The sequence below is a fragment of the Impatiens glandulifera genome, chromosome 6, assembly GCF_907164915.1.
Source record: "Impatiens glandulifera chromosome 6, dImpGla2.1, whole genome shotgun sequence".
Taxonomy (NCBI): Eukaryota; Viridiplantae; Streptophyta; class Magnoliopsida; order Ericales; family Balsaminaceae; genus Impatiens; species Impatiens glandulifera.
In genome coordinates this window covers 1449083-1468314 of record NC_061867.1, presented here as the reverse complement: position 1 = coordinate 1468314, position 19232 = coordinate 1449083, and the positions used below count along the sequence as shown (strand labels likewise).

Below are 19232 nucleotides of genomic sequence, written 5' to 3'. Positions count from 1 at the left end.
TAATGGTGCAATTCTTACGGATGATATGTATATGAAAAATTATTGTATTATGATTAATTGTTGTCGTATGTGTTACGAGGAGGTTGAATCAGTAATTCACTTACTTTTTCATTGAGTGATGCCCGAGTCTTTGAGTAGTTGTTGAAAAATCTAGATTGATGCGGCTAATATGGCACAACTACATAATTAGGTTACCATCCCAATTATTTTTTGGTGGACTATCTATTAAATATAAGTCGTCGAACTTTCACTGATCGTAGTTGTTCGATGCGTATCATTCATAATTTATTATTATTATTATTATGTTTTTTGATATACATTTTAAAAAATCGGTAAAGTCCGTCGGAGAATTAATCGTTCTTCTCGAACACTTACGAGTTCGATAACCTATTTAGTAACGTTATTTATTTATATTTTATTTATTTATTTTATCTTAATATCATGTTTTTGTAGTTGTGTTTAAACGATTTTTTATCATATTTAAAATACATGTAATTTTTTTTAAAAATAAATAAATGTCTCCATATAAAAAATCAAATTCAGTAAGTACTCCTTATTATTTAAAATACATGTAATTTTTTTCAAAAATAAATAAATGCCTCCATATAAAAAATCAAATTCAGTAAGTACTCCTTATTAAAAAGACAAAAAGAACAACTTCATATTAAAAAAAATCATTAAAAGGTATTTATAACAAAGAATCCAACAATAATTTAAAGTAATATTCGAAAAAGAAAAAAAAATAGACGAAAATATTATCAAAATTATTTTATAAAGACAAAAAGAGAATTTTTTTCTTAAAAATATATATTGATGGATTAATACAGACCATTTATATTTAGAAAAGTAATATTGGCGCCAAATAAACAAACGGTCTAAGGAGACAGAAGCAGAAACCTGGGGAATAGGAGTGGTCCAGCTCATCAACATGTGAGCTGTCACCCAAAGTGTGTGACCCGCCCTGTTTTACTAGAAGCCTATTCGTACTATTGAAGAGACACATTGACATGTTCTGTTTTTATTTTTAGGGGTGCTATTATTTTATGCAAATGTACGACCCCAAGGTTTAGTTTGATTCTAACTTCATCCCACCAAAATATACTTTTTTTTTTTTTTTTTTATAAACGTTGTTGGTTTAAGAAACTAAGAGATCACAAATTTAATTTTAATGAAAGCGCTTTGAATATAAACGGGACATAGTTGTCGGATCTCGTGCTAGTCATTATAACTTATTTTTACCAAAACAAACGAGAATTTTCTCTATCCAATGTAGGTCGGACGTCAAAGTCATGTGGTCCCCCACTCAAACCGGCATGCTTCCTTTTTTTCTCACTTTGTCGGTTTTGAGGAAAGCCGACAGGGCCCCAACCGCTAGATTTTGGCGGGAAGATCTCATCCGTTACTTTTTGTTCCCGCCCATGCCCTCAATTACATAAAAAGTTGTTATATTGCAATTTCCCCTTTTCACCCCCTCATTATTACTATAAAAAAAAACAATTAACATTTTAAAATAAAAATATATATATATTTCAAAATGAATCGAATAAATTATAAAATAAATTAATACTATTAAATTATAAAATAAATTATTTAGATTATGATCACGTGTCTGCACACGTCATACATCAGGTTCGGCAAGTCCAAACCATACATGTATATCCTGACCGTCTGTTTAATCTCTGGGCATTGATGTAATTAAATGTAATAATTAGGGTAATTTATAAACATATTTATTTAAATAAAGTCAGCAATAAAATATATAAAATATTAAAATTAAGACCGTGGAAAATTAGCGGGAGTATTGGATTTATTTATTATTTTTATTTTTTTTCTAATATATATATAGATAAGGAGAGAGAGAAACCCTAGCAGTTTCTAGAGAGATAAAGCGATTCAATTAGCTCGAGAAAAACCGTCGTCTTCTTCATATTGAATTGATAATTTCTGGATTTGATTTTGCGAAAACAAGATTTGAAGATTGATCTGAAGAACAACGAAGATGGCTTGGACTTCTGCATATTTAGATGAATATCAAAAGCTTGTCACTAGGATGACGATGCCAAAGTGAGTTCAAATCTTTCTGATTCGATTCTTGAATCGATTCTTGCTCAAAATAGTACTATTAGCTTAATTGAAGATCTAATCTACACTGAATTTGACCTAATTTGAGTCATTGACGCTAGGAAGAAAGGAAAAACGCGTTTGTTTGGTTGATAATTTCTCTGATTTGTCTTTGTTATTGTTCTTCGCAGGGTCATGATTGATAACGCCGGTTGTTCAAATGCGACTCGTGTTATTGTAAGTTTCTGATTCGTCTTTTGATGAAATTGTATCAGATTCGTCTCTAATTTGAAACATATTTCAATTTCTAGATTGACAGTGCTAGAAAACATGAAAATCTTCTTGAAGCGATACAGATTCTTACCGATTTAAACCTTTCTATTAAGAAAGCGTATGTATCCTCCGACGGGAAGTGGTTTATGGACGGTAAGCCGCCTTGAATTAACCGATCTATTAGTTTTCGCGCTGCGTTTCTGTTGTGTAACAAATGTTAGGGTTTCGTTTTTACAGTTTTTCATGTCACTGATTTGAATGGAAACAAGTTAACGGAAGAGAGTGTTATCAATTTCCTCGAACAGGTGATAATTGATTGATCAATATCGAGTTTCAATTGTCTGAAGTTAATTATTCCAATTTAACAATGTTTTGTCAATTCTAGTCGCTTGAAACAGTTCATGATTCGAGAACCAAGAGTTTCGAAGGCTTGACAGCTCTAGAGCTCACAGGAACTGATAGACTCGGTTTACTATCAGAGGTTTACGCAGTTTTATCAGATTTACAATGTAACGTAGTTGAATCGAAAGTATGGACACATAATGGAAGAATTGCTTCCTTAATCTACTTGAAAGATTCTCAATCTGGTTCGTCCATTGAAGACTCGGAAAGACTAGAGAAAATCAAAGCGCGATTAAGAAACGTTTTAAAGGGAGACAATGATATTCGTAGTGCTAAAACATCAATATCCATGGCGGAAACACATACAGAGAGGAGACTTCACCAGATGATGTTCACGGATCGCGATTACGAACGACAACCAACTAAACACAATAATAATAATACGGATTGTGTTAACGTGATGGTTCAGAATTGCATGGAGAAAGAATATTCATTGGTGAACATCCATTGTAAGGATAGAACGAAGCTTCTCTTTGACATTGTTTGTACATTGACAGATTTGGAGTATGGGGTTTTCCACGCGACGGTGAATACATCCGGAGACAGAGCCGATATGGAATTCTTTATCCGACACGCAGACGGGATAGCAATCAGTTCAGAAGCCGAGAGGCAGCGGGTGATTCAATGTCTGCGTGCTTCTATAGTGAGGAGGTGTTCGGGTGGAGGAATTAGATTGGAGCTATGTAAAGAAGATAAACACGGGTTATTAGCGGAGGTGACAAGAACATTCAGAGAAAACGAGCTGAATGTGACTAGGGCAGAGATATCGACTACAAAGGAGGTGGCTTTGAATATCTTTTATGTAACGGATGCGAGAGGAAATCAGGCGGATTTAGATGTAATTGAATCGGTTCGAAAGAGAATTGGGATTGATTGTTTGAATGTGAAGGAGTTACCAAAAATCTATCACGATAAGAGCGAAAGGGAGGAGGTCGACCCCTCCGGTGGCGGCGGAGGGGTGGCCACGACGGTTTTGTTATCGATTGGGAGTATTGTTAGAAGGATGAATCTATACAGTTTGGGTGGTTTGATAAAATTGTATTCTTGAGTGGGGGGAAAAGGGGAAATATGAATATGGTTTGTAAATAAGTTAGTATTAGTGGCTTGAATATAGATTATAGAGAAATATAGATTGATGCGGTCATAGGTTCTCGGTCGTGGTCGGTCAAAGGTTTAGTGGGTGACCTTAGTTTATTTGTTTGCTGTCCGACAGATAGACAGGAGTGGTTGAAGAGTTAGGTACTAGGTGGTGTGTAGAAGGATTATTCAACTTATATTTCAAAACATTATTGTAATATTTCTTTGTATATAAATCATATTATTAATTAGTTGTAAATTTTCAACTCTCTTCTAGTGGTTTGACGAGGCTCTCGCAGATTTTAATGGACTATTTATACTGTTTACACCCGGTAACTTAAAATTTTAACTCGTAATTGATTTTTAGTCAATTTATCCTCTTTCGTCTTGTCGTAAACTTTATATTAATACTCATCTTTTTAGAGAATTATAAAGATTTAAAATGAAGGAATATGATAAATGTGAGTTTGGAACTAGTGATTGTATATGTAGGATAAATTTAAGAAATAGTTTTTTTTTTTTTTAAACATATATTGAAATTGATATTTTATTTACATATTCACTTTATCTAAATACAAAAAGTCTAAATAGATATATATTAAATTGAGGAATATATATTGACAAAGTCAGGTCTCTCCAATTATTTTTAAATTTTCTTATATATATATATATTATATATTTATATATTTAAAACATATTAAATATTTGTAAAAAATTAAGGAATATTTTCCCAAGAAAACACAAAGAAAAGTCATCTTCTTCGTCTTCTTCTACACCTTCCTAATCCTTCTTCCCCTCTCGATTGATCAACAAAAAGCTTGAAAAGATAATCGATTTCCAATTCTACCCCCACGGCGTTCCGAATGGCCGGAAAACATTCACGATGAGTTCTTCTCACGACGGATTTCTTCTTTTTCAAAATTGAAAACCATGCCCTATAAATACGACATTTTCTCGATCGAAAACAACTCCCGTTTCATAAGCTAAAAAACTACAATTATCGTCTCTCTGTTTCAGCGCTTGCAGCAGATCTGTTTGTTCAGTTTAAGAACTGTAAGTACTATAATCTTGTTTTCCCATGTTTTCATTCTACATGTATTTTGTTTCAGTAGGTAATTGAAGGGTTGCTGCAGAATCTACAATCTAATGTGCAATTGCTAATATACAAACTTCTGAGAATAATGAAGGTTAGTTTATGGTTTTGATTTGTTGGGTCAAAATACTGCATAGATTTAGGAACTTGAAAAGTGTTTACAAATGAGAGTATTGAAAGTATCAAAAACCCTATTTAGTGGATCATTAACACATGAATTAAGACATCTTAAGTTTTGTACAAGGTATAATCTTGGGTGGGGGTTTTCAATTTCTAGTTATCATAATCTTTGTAGAAGAAAGTATGTTGGGATGTCTTTCCTTAACAAAACAAAGTTTCAAATTCTCATAAAGCAACATGTTTTGTTGTTTACAAGTAAATCAAGTTGTGTAGGAAATGAATACTAACAACCGGTCATAAACAAGGTCAGAACAACAAAGGTTTTTCAGTAGAACACCGAAAAATGTGATGTTTTATGGTTTCCATCTTTGAGTAACAAATGTTGTTATGTGCTAGCTTTTTATGAGATGGAGTTTCTATAATTTGGGTAGAAAGTTTCGACAAGTTTTCCATAGAAAGGATTTGACCTTAGGTAAACAAGGTAGACTCTTTAAATTTTGCCAAAAGGACAAAGTTGGGCCATTTGAACAAGGCTCGATCAGAGAATTGTTTGCTTGGAAAACATGATAAACCGACTTAATAGTAAAAAAGACCATTTTATGTATGTGGCCAAATAAAAGCATATTTTTGATTGATTGGAATTTGGAAATTCTCATAGACTATACCCAATCAATTCTTCTCCTAGTAGATCAGGAACTCCACAAAAAACACTTTTAGTTAAAAACTCTTTTGTAACCCACGAGAATACCTTAACTAGAAAGAGTCTTACCTAAGAGAGACCAAAGTTCTCAAAATCTATTTCTACTAAGTACACTCTGATTTAAGGGGAGGGTCATGGCGGTTGGGGTTCGTTCTAACTTCCTCTAGGGAATACTCCTTATTTTCAGCACCATGGAATTTCTTAATAAGCTCAGTGTTGCTGCTTTGTATGCAGCAGGAGGAATTTCATATGACATCTGTTAATGATGGCCACGAAAAAATATGTTGGGGATGTGGATCGCGCCTCCTTTTATCTTCAAATGCACCCATTTTCAAATGTGGTTGGTGCGGATCTATAACCAATCAAAACATATTAAGGGTCAAAGATAATGGCTTTTGGTGGAGACGTCTGCGTGACAGAAGCTTTGTTTTCTTCCTCATTATATTCATGCTCTTTGTCATATGTATGTTTTTTCTTCCTGCATTCAAGAGCAAAAAGAAGATAACTACTAAACATTTTGATTTTTTCAAAACATTGCAGGTTGTGGTTGCTGGACGATTTCTCCTGTTCTATATTCTCTCAGTATGTTCTTAAGAATATTTCACTCAGTCGTTATAATAATTTTATCCGTATGCACTATGTCAACATTTTGCTTTGCGGCATTTAAATGTGCTGGCGAACCGCCAAGTATAATATGGGGATCATATACACTAGTAGAGAAAGGCGGCCTTGATAACTACACCTTTTGTCATTTCTGTTCTAAGCCAAAGTCACCAAGAACTCATCATTGCAGATCATGTAGAATGTGCATCTTGGATATGGATCATCATTGCCCATTTGTAAGTATTTTAACAACCCATTTGATTAATTCTTCAAATATTAGAGAAACCAATTACTATTTTTTTTCTTTTTTTCCTAGTATATAAAAATGATAGCACATGCCACGAAAACAATCCAACTTACTATAGTAGGGAGCAAAATAAGACAATTTGTAGAACCTATTTGACATAATATTTTGTTTGCGTCATTTGACTCTCCATTCCTTCTAGATGAGAGGCGATTGACTCGTTTATCATCAATGACATCTTCAATTGCATGCCTCGATAATGGTCTATATCTTCACTTCTCTGCCCATATGATGTTTATCAATCAAATAATCTGACACAAAATCGTTCTCATGTAAAAACAAGTTACAGTTTGCAATATTTTTTGAGTCAAAATATCCTTCTGATATTCTTCTATTTGATTTTGCACCCTCCTTGAAGACTCATTGATAGGAATTATCTGAGTTTGATTGTTGTCGATTACAGATCTGAAGTCCACAATAATAAAATCCCTTGATCCCTTCTGTATGAATGTGTCTTCCAGTTTTTGGATATCGAAACCATGAATTTTGTACCTTTTTAGATGACTTTTTTTGCATGTACAGTAAAAGAGAATTACGATCTTCAATCTTTGTAACACACAAATTCTTCACTCTAGATGTGATGATTTCGCAAGAACACTAGAAAAATCAACTCTCAGAGAAAAAAAAGTAATGATATGGAGTTTTTTGTATGCCTTTGTGTTTCAATAACTTAACTAGTTGTTTTCATTTTCATTATGCAGATTGGAAACTGTGTTGGATTTGCAAATCACCGATCCTTCATCGCATTCCTAATCTTGGCAATTATAAGTACATTTTATGTTTCGATCATGTCGGCTTATACAGTATTCTCCATGTTCCCGCCTTTAAGATTCACAACAACATCTCTTTCTCCATGGGAGGGATTTAGCAGTATGTTTGCTCTTGGAATGATTAAGGAGATTGGTCTTGCCTTTTTGACATCTGCATTGATGTTGTCTACAAGAGGGCTAATTCTTGTTTACTTGTTTATTTCTAGTGTTTCTATTGAGATTGGATTGAGTGTGTTACTTTGGCAACAACTTTGTTACATATACGAGGGAGATACCTATTTGAGCAGTTTAAGGCGCGGAAATCAGGCCAATAGGGACAAAGATTGTCAAAATATTGTTCGGTTTTTCGGTTGCCCTTATTCCATTTTCAGGTACTTTCCTAGTTCTTGGAGTTCAAGGAAGAGGCATAGAAAATGAAGCCAAAGTCTATAGAAAATGTTTTCAATTTTTACATGTTCAGTTTTCAATTTCTTGTAAATCCATGTTTGGAATAAGCACAATAGTTTAAAGCTTAATTGACACCATCTGGAAACATGTTTTTGACATTGATCCGGTTTTGTACTCGAAAACGTCAACAATTTATGAACACATGTTTTGGTCGTGTTATTACATTAAACTATACAGATATAGTTCAAGCTGAAAAAGATTATTATCTTTGATTTCGACTGAGTTGAGGTGGGGAATGTCGGTTCGGGTAAGCTTTCTTTTTAAAAAAAAAAGTATAATCGAAAACAAAATTAAAGGCTAAATTTGAAAATTATAATTTTTTTTTGTTCGGAGTGTAACTAATTTTTAACCTCATTTACACTAGTAATATTTATCTATTTATATCTTCACTCAGGCAGACATTCTTTTATGTTATAGGCAACAAAACTAACATTTTATTTATATAAAAATATTTAAACTTAAATTAATATATTAAATATTTATTTTATTTTAATATACAATAATATATATATATATATATGCTAAAATTTCAAATATAACTTCAAATGATATTTTTGTTATAATGTGGGTCAAGGCAGAGCCATTATTTAATTTAAAAATATAATAAATGAAAAGGCTAAAGTAGGAATTTAAGATTATAAATATTATATATATATAAAAATAATGACATTGGGTTCATCAGCATATTTAGACAAAATAAATTAAAATAATATGGTTTGCTCTTATCTTTAGTATAATAATAAAATATAATTGAACATTTTTTTTTAGCTTTATTGTGAATACAAGTTGATGAAAGGAAGGTCTATATTTATTAAAATATTAATTAATAATGCATATAAATAATAAATAATTATAATTATTATTTGGCTGTATTCCACTGGGTCAATGCTTGTGATCTAATTTAGGTTTAAATTATATAATTATATAATTGGCCCAACTTGTGGCTATGATTATTAACATCACTAACTAATTTTATATCATTAAGCTACATAATAATAATTATTATTATTATTATTATTATTGAATAACTAATCATGCCCTTTTTTATATATATAAAAAAATAAATAATTTTTTTTATTAAATTATGTTATCTCTAATTAAAAATAAATTAAGACTAAAATTTTAAATTAATAAAATTTAAGATTTGATTCCATTTAGCTAAGGCCTGCATCAATCACGCTATGTTCCCTTGTTTTTCGTGAAAAAGAAAGAAAAGGAAGAAAAAAAGTTATTAATTTATTTTTTATTAATAATTTATTTAAGTAAAATAAAATAATTATATTTGAAAACTGTTTTATGGGATTAAAGGGATGCATCTAAATTTTCAAAAGCTGCACGACATAAAAAATAAAGTATATTATTAAAATATTCAGGAAAATAAATAATAGATATATCAAAAGGGCGATTATTACAATTGAAACACTCAACCTATAAATAAATAATTAAATAATTTTTTTATTTTATTTTGATTTAACACGATTTGTATAGATGTTATCTTTTACTTATAATTTATTTCTAATAATTTTATTTCTTAATTAATATTGTTTATAATTAATAATTAAAATTATTAATTTATTGACATGAGTTTTTTTTTTTTAAAAACGGCTTAGCATCATGCTATAATAATTTATAAAAAAAAGTTAATGTTTCATATAAGTATAACCTATCATAATTTTATTTTATAAAAATAAAAAAATAAATAACTTTTATCTAATCAATTATCGAGTTCATAAATCTTTAAGAAAAAACGAATAATTCATTGACATACTCTATCGATATTTCAGAATGAATATATGAAGTCTATCGATATTTGAATAAATATATAAAGATTTAATAGCATTATAAATTATACGCATCAAATAACTACGATTATTGAAATTTTAACGATAACCCAAATATATATATATTCTTATAAATATATATATATATATTCTTATAAATAGTATAATCCAAATTTCATAACCACTATTCAAATAATTAATTATGAGCATTATATTATATATTTTTTAAATCCTTAATGTATATTAAGGACATTATATTATATTAATTTAACGTGTATTTATGATAATCTTTATTTAGTCTAAAAATAATTAAATGCAATGTTTTTGAATGACCATTTTAGGGTAATTTTTAGTTTAAAAATATTTTTATTATCTTAATATATCATTATTTTTTTATAATTGTAATGTGAAATCACTCATAATTTTTTAAAATTTAATATAATTTATTTGTTTATATAATTATTAAAAATATGATAAAAATTTATTTTTATTTGTTTTATTCAAAATTTTCTCATTATTTTTTTAAACCACCTTAATTTTGATCATAACAATATTAGAATAAAAAGAACTAAAAATATTATAATTTATGAAAAATTTAACAAGTTTGTGAGTTTAAATTTATTTTATTTTGTAAAATGAACCGAAGTTTCATGAAACTTTCACAATAGTTTAGGATAATAATTTCTTTTTCTTTCTATAAATTATAATGACAAGTCTTTATTTATTACATTTTAAAGACAAATAGTTATGGAGAGTAGTTCGAATAAAGTTGACTGATAAATAAATATTAATTTTATAATATTAAAAATTGATTAAATTAATTATACTAAAATTGAATAGTCATGAAAAGATTTTAATAATGTCAAATTTGGTTTAAGCAAATTGACTTATATAATGAATAAACTTTAAACCTAGATGCTAAATTTAATATCTTTTTGATAATTTTAAAATTTGAGTATTCACAATCACATAAGTGATATTATTATTTATTTTTATAATAAAAAATTAATAATAATTTAATTCTAGAAAAATGGGCGGTTGTCTTCATGCCTTGCCAACCTAATTTCACTTTTCCCAACTACAATTGTAAATATTATAATTATATTTTTTTTCTTTATTTAATTTTCCATCCGGACTCCACCCATTTTCTTAACCACATTACATAATTGCTTTGCTTTTTCAATTATTATATTTGCTTTTTTAATTGAATTCACACATTACTTTATGATTTTCCACTTTTTTTTATTTTTATTATGAGGGGTTTTAATTAAAAATTAATTAATTCTCTATTCACATAAATTAATTCAATTAATTATCTTTCACACCCATTACATGTTTTTCTATTTTCTCTTCAAATTTTTGCCCTTTTTCTCTTTCTCTCTCAATCTCAAGTTCATAATCTGTTTCTCTCTCTTCATTTCCCCATTAGTTACTTTTTTTTTCCTGTTTAATTTCTTTGCTTCACTCTGAGTTCTGCAATTTGATGTTTTGTATCTCAAAGTTCCAATCTTTCTTCTTCTTCTTCAAGTTATTTGAATCTTGTTTCTGGGCTCTGTGTTTTATTGACATTCAAAGTTTTGAATGTGAAATAAAAAACCTTTCTTGAAAAGTTGAAAGAAATCTCTGTTAATGGAAGCAAGAGAAGGAATCAAGATCAGTGGAGTTACAGTAGTAACATCAGATGCTCCATCAGATTATCATCTTGCCCCTCGGTCGGAAAACCCAACACCCACAACCGGATCAGCTCCCGCCGGAACCCCACAAGTCAGTATAACGCCGGCGCCTGCGCCGCCAGCAGCATCATGGGCGTTGGTGCCTCTAAAGAAGAAGAGAGGTCGGCCGAGGAAGTATGGACCAGATGGGTCTGTAAATACAGCTATATCTCCAAAACCCATTTCATCGTCGGCGCCGCCGCCGGTGATTGATTTCTCCACCGGAAAAAAGGGTAAGATTCGTGGGGTTGGATCTTCACTTAAGTTGCAGCATCAACATCAGCAGCAGCAGCAGCATCAACATCATCAACAGCAGCAGCAAAACACTGTGGTGAATAATAATAGTAACAATAATCTAGGTATGGATCAAATTGTTTTTTGTTTTGTTTTGTTTTGTGGTTTTCGATCAAACTAATGTAAAATGTTGGATCGAAATCGAGGATATCTATATATAGTTAAGGATGGTGGAGTTGTCACTGTTGAAAGGGTGGGACCTATATTTTGATTTGATTTTGATTGATTTGCCTCTTTGTTTGAGCTATTCTATCTTCTTCTTGAAGAAGAATTGGAGAGGTCCCCATTTTTAACTCCTCATTTGACTAATGATGTTTGTTTAAATCTTGATTAGTATAAAAAACAAATGTTTTGTCTCAACCTAGTACTAATGTTGTTTGTTAATCTTATGCAGGAGAATGGGTTTCATGTTCTGTTGGTGCTAACTTTACTCCTCATATAATTACTGTCAATGCTGGAGAGGTAATTCAAGATTGGTTTTTTATGTTACAAACAAAGTTGTAATCTTGATTCTTGGTTTGTTTTAGGATGTTACAATGAAAGTTATATCGTTTTCTCAACAAGGGCCTCGAGCGATTTGTATTCTTTCTGCAAATGGTGTTATTTCAAGTGTTACACTTCGACAGCCTGATTCTTCGGGTGGTACTTTAACCTATGAGGTGCTAAATCACTACTTAATCGAATTTTTACTAGGTTAAACCAATGGATATGTAATGAATTTGATTTTGTAGGGTCGGTTTGAGATACTGTCTTTAACTGGTTCGTTTATGCCATCTGAAATTAATGGTGGTGGTATAAGAAATAGAACAGGAGGTATGAGTGTTTCTTTGGCAAGTCCCGATGGAAGAGTTGTTGGTGGCGGCGTCGCTGGCTTACTTGTAGCTGCCAGCCCAGTGCAGGTCAGCTTTTTGAATGAAACATAAAACTGTTATTTACTTACATTTGTTTTGATCTAGTTTACTTATGTTTTATGTTTTGTTCTACTTTTGATTAGATTGTGGTGGGTAGTTTTGTGTCGGGAAATCAGGTTGAACCTACTAAGGTAAAGAAACAGAAAACTGATTCATCCCCTGTTGTAATAACCGCTACTCCTGCTGCTGCTGCTGCGCCAGTGGTGGCGGTGGAGAGGGATGTCGAAGGGGTGGCCGGATATGGTGGTGGTGGTGGTCATCGGGTGGTAATGGAGAAACCAAATTGGGGTTCAACGGGTGCAGATTCAAGAACCGACATAAATGTGAGTCTATCGGGGTGAAATTGGGGTGGGATTATTGGATATTTGCTGACTATTGACTGCAACAAAGACAAAGACAATGAATGGAGTTTAGTTTATTTGTGGTATAAGATTAGGTAAGATATTATTATTTATTATCAGACATGAATTGTTGTGTGTTTTAATATGTATTGTAGCTTGTTAATTAGTTAATCAGATAGTTCATGAGAACAAACATATGTTAATTCACCTTTTTTTTTCATTTTCAAATGATCCAAATATGAAGCAATGATCTCATGACCTTATGAACATGAGTTCTCAAGCTTTGTTGTTGAGTTAGCTTTCTTCTATTTCTGATATTGGTCTTTTTCTTTCACATTTTCGAAAAACTCAATCAACTTGAGAACGCCATTATAATGTCTTACATCGAGAAATACGAGATAATGTTTTTTCAATTATCTCAAAATGGAATTTATTCCAAACATATATGTCATGGTTTCTTACTTCGAGTGTACAAATATCTAAATTTGATATTTTTCGATACTTTTTCAGATCTATTGCTGATATTATGTAGCAGTTCGAAGATTATAGATATTCGATAATCTTTTTGAGTTGGATGGTTTATTCTTGCAACTATGATGTAGAGTTGGCTTAATTTTTAATAATATTTTTTGGATTTTCAAATGGTCCGAATTTGATCGAGAACTCAACAATGTTGAGTTAACATTTTTCAATTTCTAATATTAATGGTCTTTTGTTTCGTTTTCAAATTGTCCAAATATGAAACTCAATCTCCTAACCTTGAAAACGCTAAGGTGCTGAGTTACCTTTACCTTTCTTCAATTTCTAATATTGTTTTTTTTTAATTTTAAATTGTCCGAATATTAAAACTCGATCTCATAACCTTGAAAACACTACGGTGTTGAGTTAGCTTTCTTCAATTTCTAATATTGTTTATTTTTTATCAATTTTAAATTGTCAGAATAAGAAAATTTGATCTTGTGACCTTAAAAATGTTTTTGTGTTGAGTTAATTTTCTTCAATTTTTAATATTGATTTTTTTTAAATGGTTTAAATATGAAAACTCAATCTTATAAACTTGACAAGATTACTGTGAGTTAGATTTCTTCAATTTCTAATATTTGACATTTTCTTTCATTTTCAAATTGTTCGAATATAAAAATTCAATTTCATGACCTTGAGTTAATTTTCTTCGATTTCTAATGAAATAAATTTGAGTTAACTTTCTTCGATTTCTAATAAAATAAATTTAAAAAATCCTAATAAGAAAACTTTATCTCATAACTTTGAGAAGGCTACTATTCAATTAATTTTCTTCAATTTCTAATATTGGTCCTATTAGGTTATTTTGCTTCTTTTCAAAATGATTAAACTTGATCATTAATTTATGAATCAAATAAGATAACTTAAACCCGATTTTTAAACCTATTCAACGTTTTAAACTTCCACAAACACAACCCCAAAAAATTGCTATAAAATTCACACAATAAACCCACTTAATAGCTTAACTAACAAAGATTTTATCTAAAAATCCATTCGATTACACAATTTAAAGTAGGGTCACATGACCACAAGTTCATAACTTAGGTACATTCAAAATAGCTAATAATATATGTTAATTTATAATAGAAACAACAATTTAGTAATTAAAAACCCAGATTCCAAAAATTCCTCTGCTTCACTATTACAAGTGTTCGACATTGAACTACCGGCGCCGGTGCCGGCGCCGGAAACGGCGGTCGGTGGCTTCCGGCACATGTAGAAATTTCTTGATCCCAAATTTAGTAATTTCTCATCCATCTTCAAACCTATAAATCAAATTTACAAATAACATATTATAAATATTTCACAATACATTAAATTAATTACTTACTTTCCAAACTAAACGGCGAATAATGAAGTTCAAATTTCCGGTGATCGGATTCCGTCAACAACGGCCGTCTCTTTTCCATAACATAAGTTTCAACCACCACCTTAACAAGATCCTCCACCGTTTGATCTTTCAAAATCACGATCGGGATCGGACCAAAACTTCCTTCGACGTTAACGTTAAGTAAAAGTTTCATTGGTATTCTTGGAGATATTATATGAGAGTAATCCGGTTGTCTTAGTATTAGTCTTCTTGGAACTGTAAATATGCCTCCCCGGCGACGGACTAGCTCCGGCGACGGCGGTGGTGGTGACTGGCGAGGGTTAGTGAGAATGGGTTGTTGATTCGGCATTAGGGTTTTGTAGATTGTTGTTTTTGTTGATGTTTTTTGGTATGTAAATTTAGGGTTTTAAACATTTAGGGTTGTTGGTTGGATACGACAGACATTAGTTTCATGCACAACATACATGATGATGTTTTAATCAAGGAACATAGAGGAGGAAGGTTCCATTTAGAGTAGTTCATACATTTTCACAAAACAACATAATTATTATGTTCAAAATAATTTGAAAAGTTATCTAAAATGTTAAAAAGATATTTAAAACTTCATGTAAAATATTGAAAAGAAGGTTCTATCTCAGTAAATTTTCGTCTTATCTTAGTAATTTTTCGTCTTAAGTTAAAATGTGTCGAATCTTATAAAAATATTAAAAAGAACAATTTATTTTAGTCGAGATGGTCGATAATTCTTATCGAGGGCAAAGTTAGGATTTGAAATCTACTCGGACAAATTTGGGCTAAATTTTAATAAAAAAATATATTCGGACAAATTTGGGCTAAATTTTATAAAAAAATATATTCAGACAAATTTGGGCTAAATTTTAATAAAAAAATATATTCGGACTAGATTGATAATAATATAAAACAAATAAATAAACAAAGCTTGAAAATCATCAATAAAAATGATATTTTTCATCGTTATTGTCAGAGATACATACAAAATATTTTGGGCTTCTCGAGCTAAGGCCCTGACAGTCTTGTACATGAATCCGCCCCTAATTTTTACAAATTAAGCTAAGTTTATATAATGAAATGATTTTTTTTAATTATATTTATAATTCGAATAATATTATCAGTTATTCATATATTCTTTTTGTTTCGGTGATCATTTTTAATGTCAGTGTACCATTTTTAACTACAAATGAGTTGAAGTTACTATATTTAAAAAAAAAAATTTTACTTTCCAATAAATAGTTGATAAAACGAATATTTAAGTTGAAACCTCTTATAACTATTTTCTCATTATATTTTTAAGTTTCTCACCTTTTATTTAATGATATAGGTAGATTATTCAATTTCACTTGAATAATTTTTTTCTCATCTTTTTAATTACCGTTTGAACGAATGTATATATATATTAAAAAAATTAAATAATAATGAATACATTGTCCAAAAAAGCTTTAAAACAAACAGGTCTTAATACAAAGACATATTATTTTATTAGATAATCACATGCTTCATTAAATATGAAGCATAAAGATGGAAAACGACAAATAAACTGAAATTAGGAAATTTACCATTTTATATACCCACATTTATCCTTAACATTTATTACTAATTAATTAATATATATATATATATAATTAAATAAGAGACCTTTAAGAGAAAGAAAAGGTCGAAATAGGCATTGGAAGTTTCGAGGAAAGTGACCTTACCATTTCCACATTTAATACTCAATTTATTAATAGTATTTATTTGAAATCTTTTTTTTTTGTTAAATATTTTATATGGACTTTGATTCAAATAAATCAACTTTAAAAATTAAATTTTGTCTTTTATATCAAATCTAAATACATATCTTTTATTTGGAATAACATCTTGTTAATCTCTTATTTTGTATATAAATTTTAATTTTTGAATATTATATATATATATATATATATATATATATATATATATATAATTACCATAGCAATTATTATTGTCATTAAGTATTTGACCAGTCACATACTATAGAACCATGTGCACAACATTAAACAACTAAACAATATTTTACAATATTTAGTGCTCATCTTAATTTATTAATACCCTTTATTATTGTCATCTTTTCATAATTCCATTTTTTATAACTTATATTTTGCTTTTTTTTTATAATATTATCACTACAACTAATATTTCAAATAGTTTATTCTCTTGTTCTAACATTCTTTTATATTAAATAAATGTTTTTTTATAAGTGTTTTTAAATAAGATCAATCTTCTAAATCAAACCAATTAATAAAGCCTATTGATATAAAATGAAATTCATATCAAGGGTTTTTCTTCATATTTATATTTAGCTTCAGTTAATTAGTTCATCTTATTTAGGACAGGTTTTGGGGTAAGCCCAACTAGTCCTTTGAGTTAGGGCAGATCCATTCCAAGAACAGCCCATTAGGACTCTTAAGCCTAAAAAGGTCCACTCTTTTTTTTTTTAAAGTAAAACTTAGTGTATTTTTTTATTATATAAAATGAGTAATAGGGAATTATTGTTTGTTTACAATTAAATTATGGTAAATAGGCGTTATATACAACATATACGATTTATTCTGTTAGAACTAGAACAACGAGTCTCTTCTTGATTATAGAATTACAATAATTTACTAACTCACTAAGGTATTCTAGTGATAAAAATTGGCTAAAGAGACCAAAAGTTACGGGTTCGATTTCATCTAAAAACGTTTTGAGTTGAAACGGAGCGTCATATTTCTTGTTGTCATGCTAGTTATCCTCAATTAAAAAAAATACAATAATTTACACTTGTAACAAAATATATATAAAAATGTCAAATTGTAGAATTATAACGTATGCATATAACCGTCCTTTCATAAACCATAATACAAATGATCATTTAATTCATCACATATCACATGGAATACAACCCAAAATCATCCACAATTTGCCCATTTTTCGAATTACTTCACTAATCTTTTTCGACATGAAATCCGATAATGCCAGCAAACGTGGAAACCGAGGATTATCGACCAAAAGAGATCGCGGTTCCGTCTTACTCTTACGAAGATAAAAGTTTCTACCACCAACATCTCCAATTATGTCCGATCTATCCAAACCTACACAAATCCAAATCAAACTAAATCCTTAAATTGGATTCATTTAATTCTAAACCAAAAAAAATTTAAAATTCATCATGTGGGTCCCACTTAAGCTGAATTTATGTATCTTTAGTCATGGACGGTGCCGATTATTAATGTCTTATTTGATTTGACTACAAATAAACAACCTTAAAAAAAATACTTACATTGAAGACTAAAACATGAATGATACAATTCGAACATTGAAGCGACGTCGTTTTTGTGAAAAACAGGACTTCTCCCTTCTTCTCCATACTTATTAACCACAAGTTTAATTGTCTCTTCAACGGTCCAACCCAACTTTAACATAACCCGAACCGGTCCAGGACTTCCTTCAACCGTTACATTCATTACCACCTTATCATTCATCTTATACTTCTTCTTCTGTTTTGACAAAAACAAATTAAACCCGAATTATGATTTGAAATTTATCTGGGCTAAAAATATTTCGTAAAATTTATGGTGACCGGCGATAAAAATACCGGGCACCCATTAATTTCTAGGGCAAATTGATTAAAGATTGAGTCTTTAAAGGGTCAAACCTCGAGATTTTTCTTCATCGGAGATATAGTCCAATCTGGTGAAGAGAAGACGTCGGTACAAGTCTGCGGCCGATAAAGTACACCTTCCGGCGAGGAGATGTCTTCTCCGATGTTGAAAGAATTAATCTTTGACGACCAGAGACAGGGTTCTGATCTGCTGCGATGCAGAACATGGACAACATGTTTTTTGGATGAAGATGATGTTCTGTTACGGGTGGGATCAGGTGTTTTCCGGCGATTATGCGACGGTGGTGCCGGAGATGGAGATGGTCGGGGAGGTTTAGAGTTTGTTTGTGTGTAGTAGTGATCTTGATTATCCGACATTTATAAATGCTTGTTTCAATTTTGATGTTTTATTTAGATTGGTTTAAATAGGAATTTGAAATGGTCAGATTTAAAAAGTATTATTAATTGTAATAAATTATATTATTTTAATTTAATAAATGCCCGTCTAGCTCAGTTGGTAGAGCGCAAGGCTCTTAACCTTGTGGTCGAGGGTTCGAGCCCCTCGGTGGGCGTTTTATTTTTTAAATATGATATTGGGCTTTTGAGATCCTTAACCGGCCCATTTTCTTCTTGGACTACTTTATGAAATATTTTTATTTTTTGATGATATTTAAGTTGATCATTCACAATTTATGACAAATATTGTCATAACTTAAACTGAATGTTTTTTTTATGGGTTTTGGTTGAGTTTGAATCAATGGAAAAAAAAATCCTTAACAAAAATAATTGAATCATTTGATTTTTGTTAAATAAGATGCTTTACCATTTATTTGATGGGTTCTTTCTATTTATCTTTTAATTGGAGATAAATTAAA

At 30.2% G+C, this 19232-nt stretch overlaps 5 protein-coding genes and 1 non-coding gene across 7 annotated transcripts; 4 read left to right on the top strand and 2 right to left on the bottom strand.

The window, feature by feature from the left end:
- The first annotated feature begins 1883 nt into the window (after positions 1 to 1883).
- On the top strand, positions 1884 to 4019 carry LOC124941882 (ACT domain-containing protein ACR8-like). The gene is made up of 5 exons (XM_047482247.1): positions 1884 to 2064; positions 2253 to 2298; positions 2373 to 2487; positions 2572 to 2639; positions 2720 to 4019. Exons 1-5 carry the CDS (start codon positions 2000 to 2002, stop codon positions 3782 to 3784), a joined length of 1359 nt encoding a protein of 452 aa, XP_047338203.1. The 5' UTR covers positions 1884 to 1999; the 3' UTR covers positions 3785 to 4019.
- Positions 4020 to 4529: 510 nt separating this feature from the next.
- On the top strand, positions 4530 to 7946 carry LOC124941883 (protein S-acyltransferase 11-like). Of its 2 annotated transcripts, XM_047482249.1 has the most exons (5): positions 4530 to 4866; positions 4947 to 5000; positions 5964 to 6189; positions 6267 to 6565; positions 7335 to 7946. In XM_047482249.1, exons 2-5 carry the CDS (start codon positions 4995 to 4997, stop codon positions 7818 to 7820), a joined length of 1017 nt encoding a protein of 338 aa, XP_047338205.1. In that variant the 5' UTR covers positions 4530 to 4866; positions 4947 to 4994; the 3' UTR covers positions 7821 to 7946. The 2 variants fall into 2 exon arrangements, with proteins under 2 accessions (XP_047338205.1, XP_047338204.1); XM_047482248.1 differs by having other exon boundaries at positions 4530 to 5000.
- A 3068-nt stretch (positions 7947 to 11014) lies between these two features.
- LOC124942070 (AT-hook motif nuclear-localized protein 1-like) lies at positions 11015 to 13103 on the top strand. The gene is made up of 5 exons (XM_047482482.1): positions 11015 to 11702; positions 12032 to 12099; positions 12165 to 12296; positions 12369 to 12536; positions 12632 to 13103. Exons 1-5 carry the CDS (start codon positions 11261 to 11263, stop codon positions 12887 to 12889), a joined length of 1068 nt encoding a protein of 355 aa, XP_047338438.1. The 5' UTR covers positions 11015 to 11260; the 3' UTR covers positions 12890 to 13103.
- Positions 13104 to 14327: 1224 nt separating this feature from the next.
- Positions 14328 to 15184, bottom strand: LOC124944026 (uncharacterized protein At4g22758-like). The gene is made up of 2 exons (XM_047484484.1): positions 14742 to 15184; positions 14328 to 14676 (listed from the first exon to the last, which is right to left on the bottom strand). The coding sequence occupies exons 1-2, from the start codon at positions 15088 to 15090 to the stop codon at positions 14489 to 14491; spliced, it is 537 nt and encodes a 178-aa protein (XP_047340440.1). The 5' UTR covers positions 15091 to 15184; the 3' UTR covers positions 14328 to 14488.
- A 2452-nt stretch (positions 15185 to 17636) lies between these two features.
- LOC124941574 (uncharacterized protein At4g22758-like) lies at positions 17637 to 18259 on the bottom strand. The gene is made up of 2 exons (XM_047481915.1): positions 18037 to 18259; positions 17637 to 17848 (listed from the first exon to the last, which is right to left on the bottom strand). Exons 1-2 carry the CDS (start codon positions 18236 to 18238, stop codon positions 17637 to 17639), a joined length of 414 nt encoding a protein of 137 aa, XP_047337871.1. The 5' UTR covers positions 18239 to 18259.
- A 597-nt stretch (positions 18260 to 18856) lies between these two features.
- TRNAK-CUU lies at positions 18857 to 18929 on the top strand. The gene has a single exon. It is a non-coding gene; the product is annotated as a tRNA-Lys (tRNA).
- The last annotated feature ends 303 nt before the right edge of the window (positions 18930 to 19232 follow it).

What these genes read in the sequence shown, in the direction of transcription:
- LOC124941883 (XM_047482249.1), top strand. An exon ending in ATTCATGCTCTTTGTCATAT is followed by an intron (nt 6,190 to 6,266) that starts GTATGTTTTTTC and finishes AAAACATTGCAG; the next exon opens with GTTGTGGTTGCTGGACGATT. An exon ending in TGGATCATCATTGCCCATTT is followed by an intron (nt 6,566 to 7,334) that starts GTAAGTATTTTA and finishes TTCATTATGCAG; the next exon opens with ATTGGAAACTGTGTTGGATT.
- LOC124944026 (XM_047484484.1), bottom strand. Translation starts at nt 15,090, where the DNA reads ATGCCGAATCAACAACCCATTCTCACTAACCCTCGCCAGTCACCACCA. An exon ending in TTCGCCGTTTAGTTTGGAAA is followed by an intron (nt 14,677 to 14,741) that starts GTAAGTAATTAA and finishes TTTGATTTATAG; the next exon opens with GTTTGAAGATGGATGAGAAA.
- LOC124942070 (XM_047482482.1), top strand. Translation starts at nt 11,261, where the DNA reads ATGGAAGCAAGAGAAGGAATCAAGATCAGTGGAGTTACAGTAGTAACA. An exon ending in TTACTGTCAATGCTGGAGAG is followed by an intron (nt 12,100 to 12,164) that starts GTAATTCAAGAT and finishes GGTTTGTTTTAG; the next exon opens with GATGTTACAATGAAAGTTAT. An exon ending in TAGCTGCCAGCCCAGTGCAG is followed by an intron (nt 12,537 to 12,631) that starts GTCAGCTTTTTG and finishes ACTTTTGATTAG; the next exon opens with ATTGTGGTGGGTAGTTTTGT.
- LOC124941882 (XM_047482247.1), top strand. Translation starts at nt 2,000, where the DNA reads ATGGCTTGGACTTCTGCATATTTAGATGAATATCAAAAGCTTGTCACT. An exon ending in ACTAGGATGACGATGCCAAA is followed by an intron (nt 2,065 to 2,252) that starts GTGAGTTCAAAT and finishes TGTTCTTCGCAG; the next exon opens with GGTCATGATTGATAACGCCG. An exon ending in TTATCAATTTCCTCGAACAG is followed by an intron (nt 2,640 to 2,719) that starts GTGATAATTGAT and finishes TGTCAATTCTAG; the next exon opens with TCGCTTGAAACAGTTCATGA.
- LOC124941574 (XM_047481915.1), bottom strand. Translation starts at nt 18,238, where the DNA reads ATGAATGATAAGGTGGTAATGAATGTAACGGTTGAAGGAAGTCCTGGA. An exon ending in TTCATGTTTTAGTCTTCAAT is followed by an intron (nt 17,849 to 18,036) that starts GTAAGTATTTTT and finishes GGATTTGTGTAG; the next exon opens with GTTTGGATAGATCGGACATA.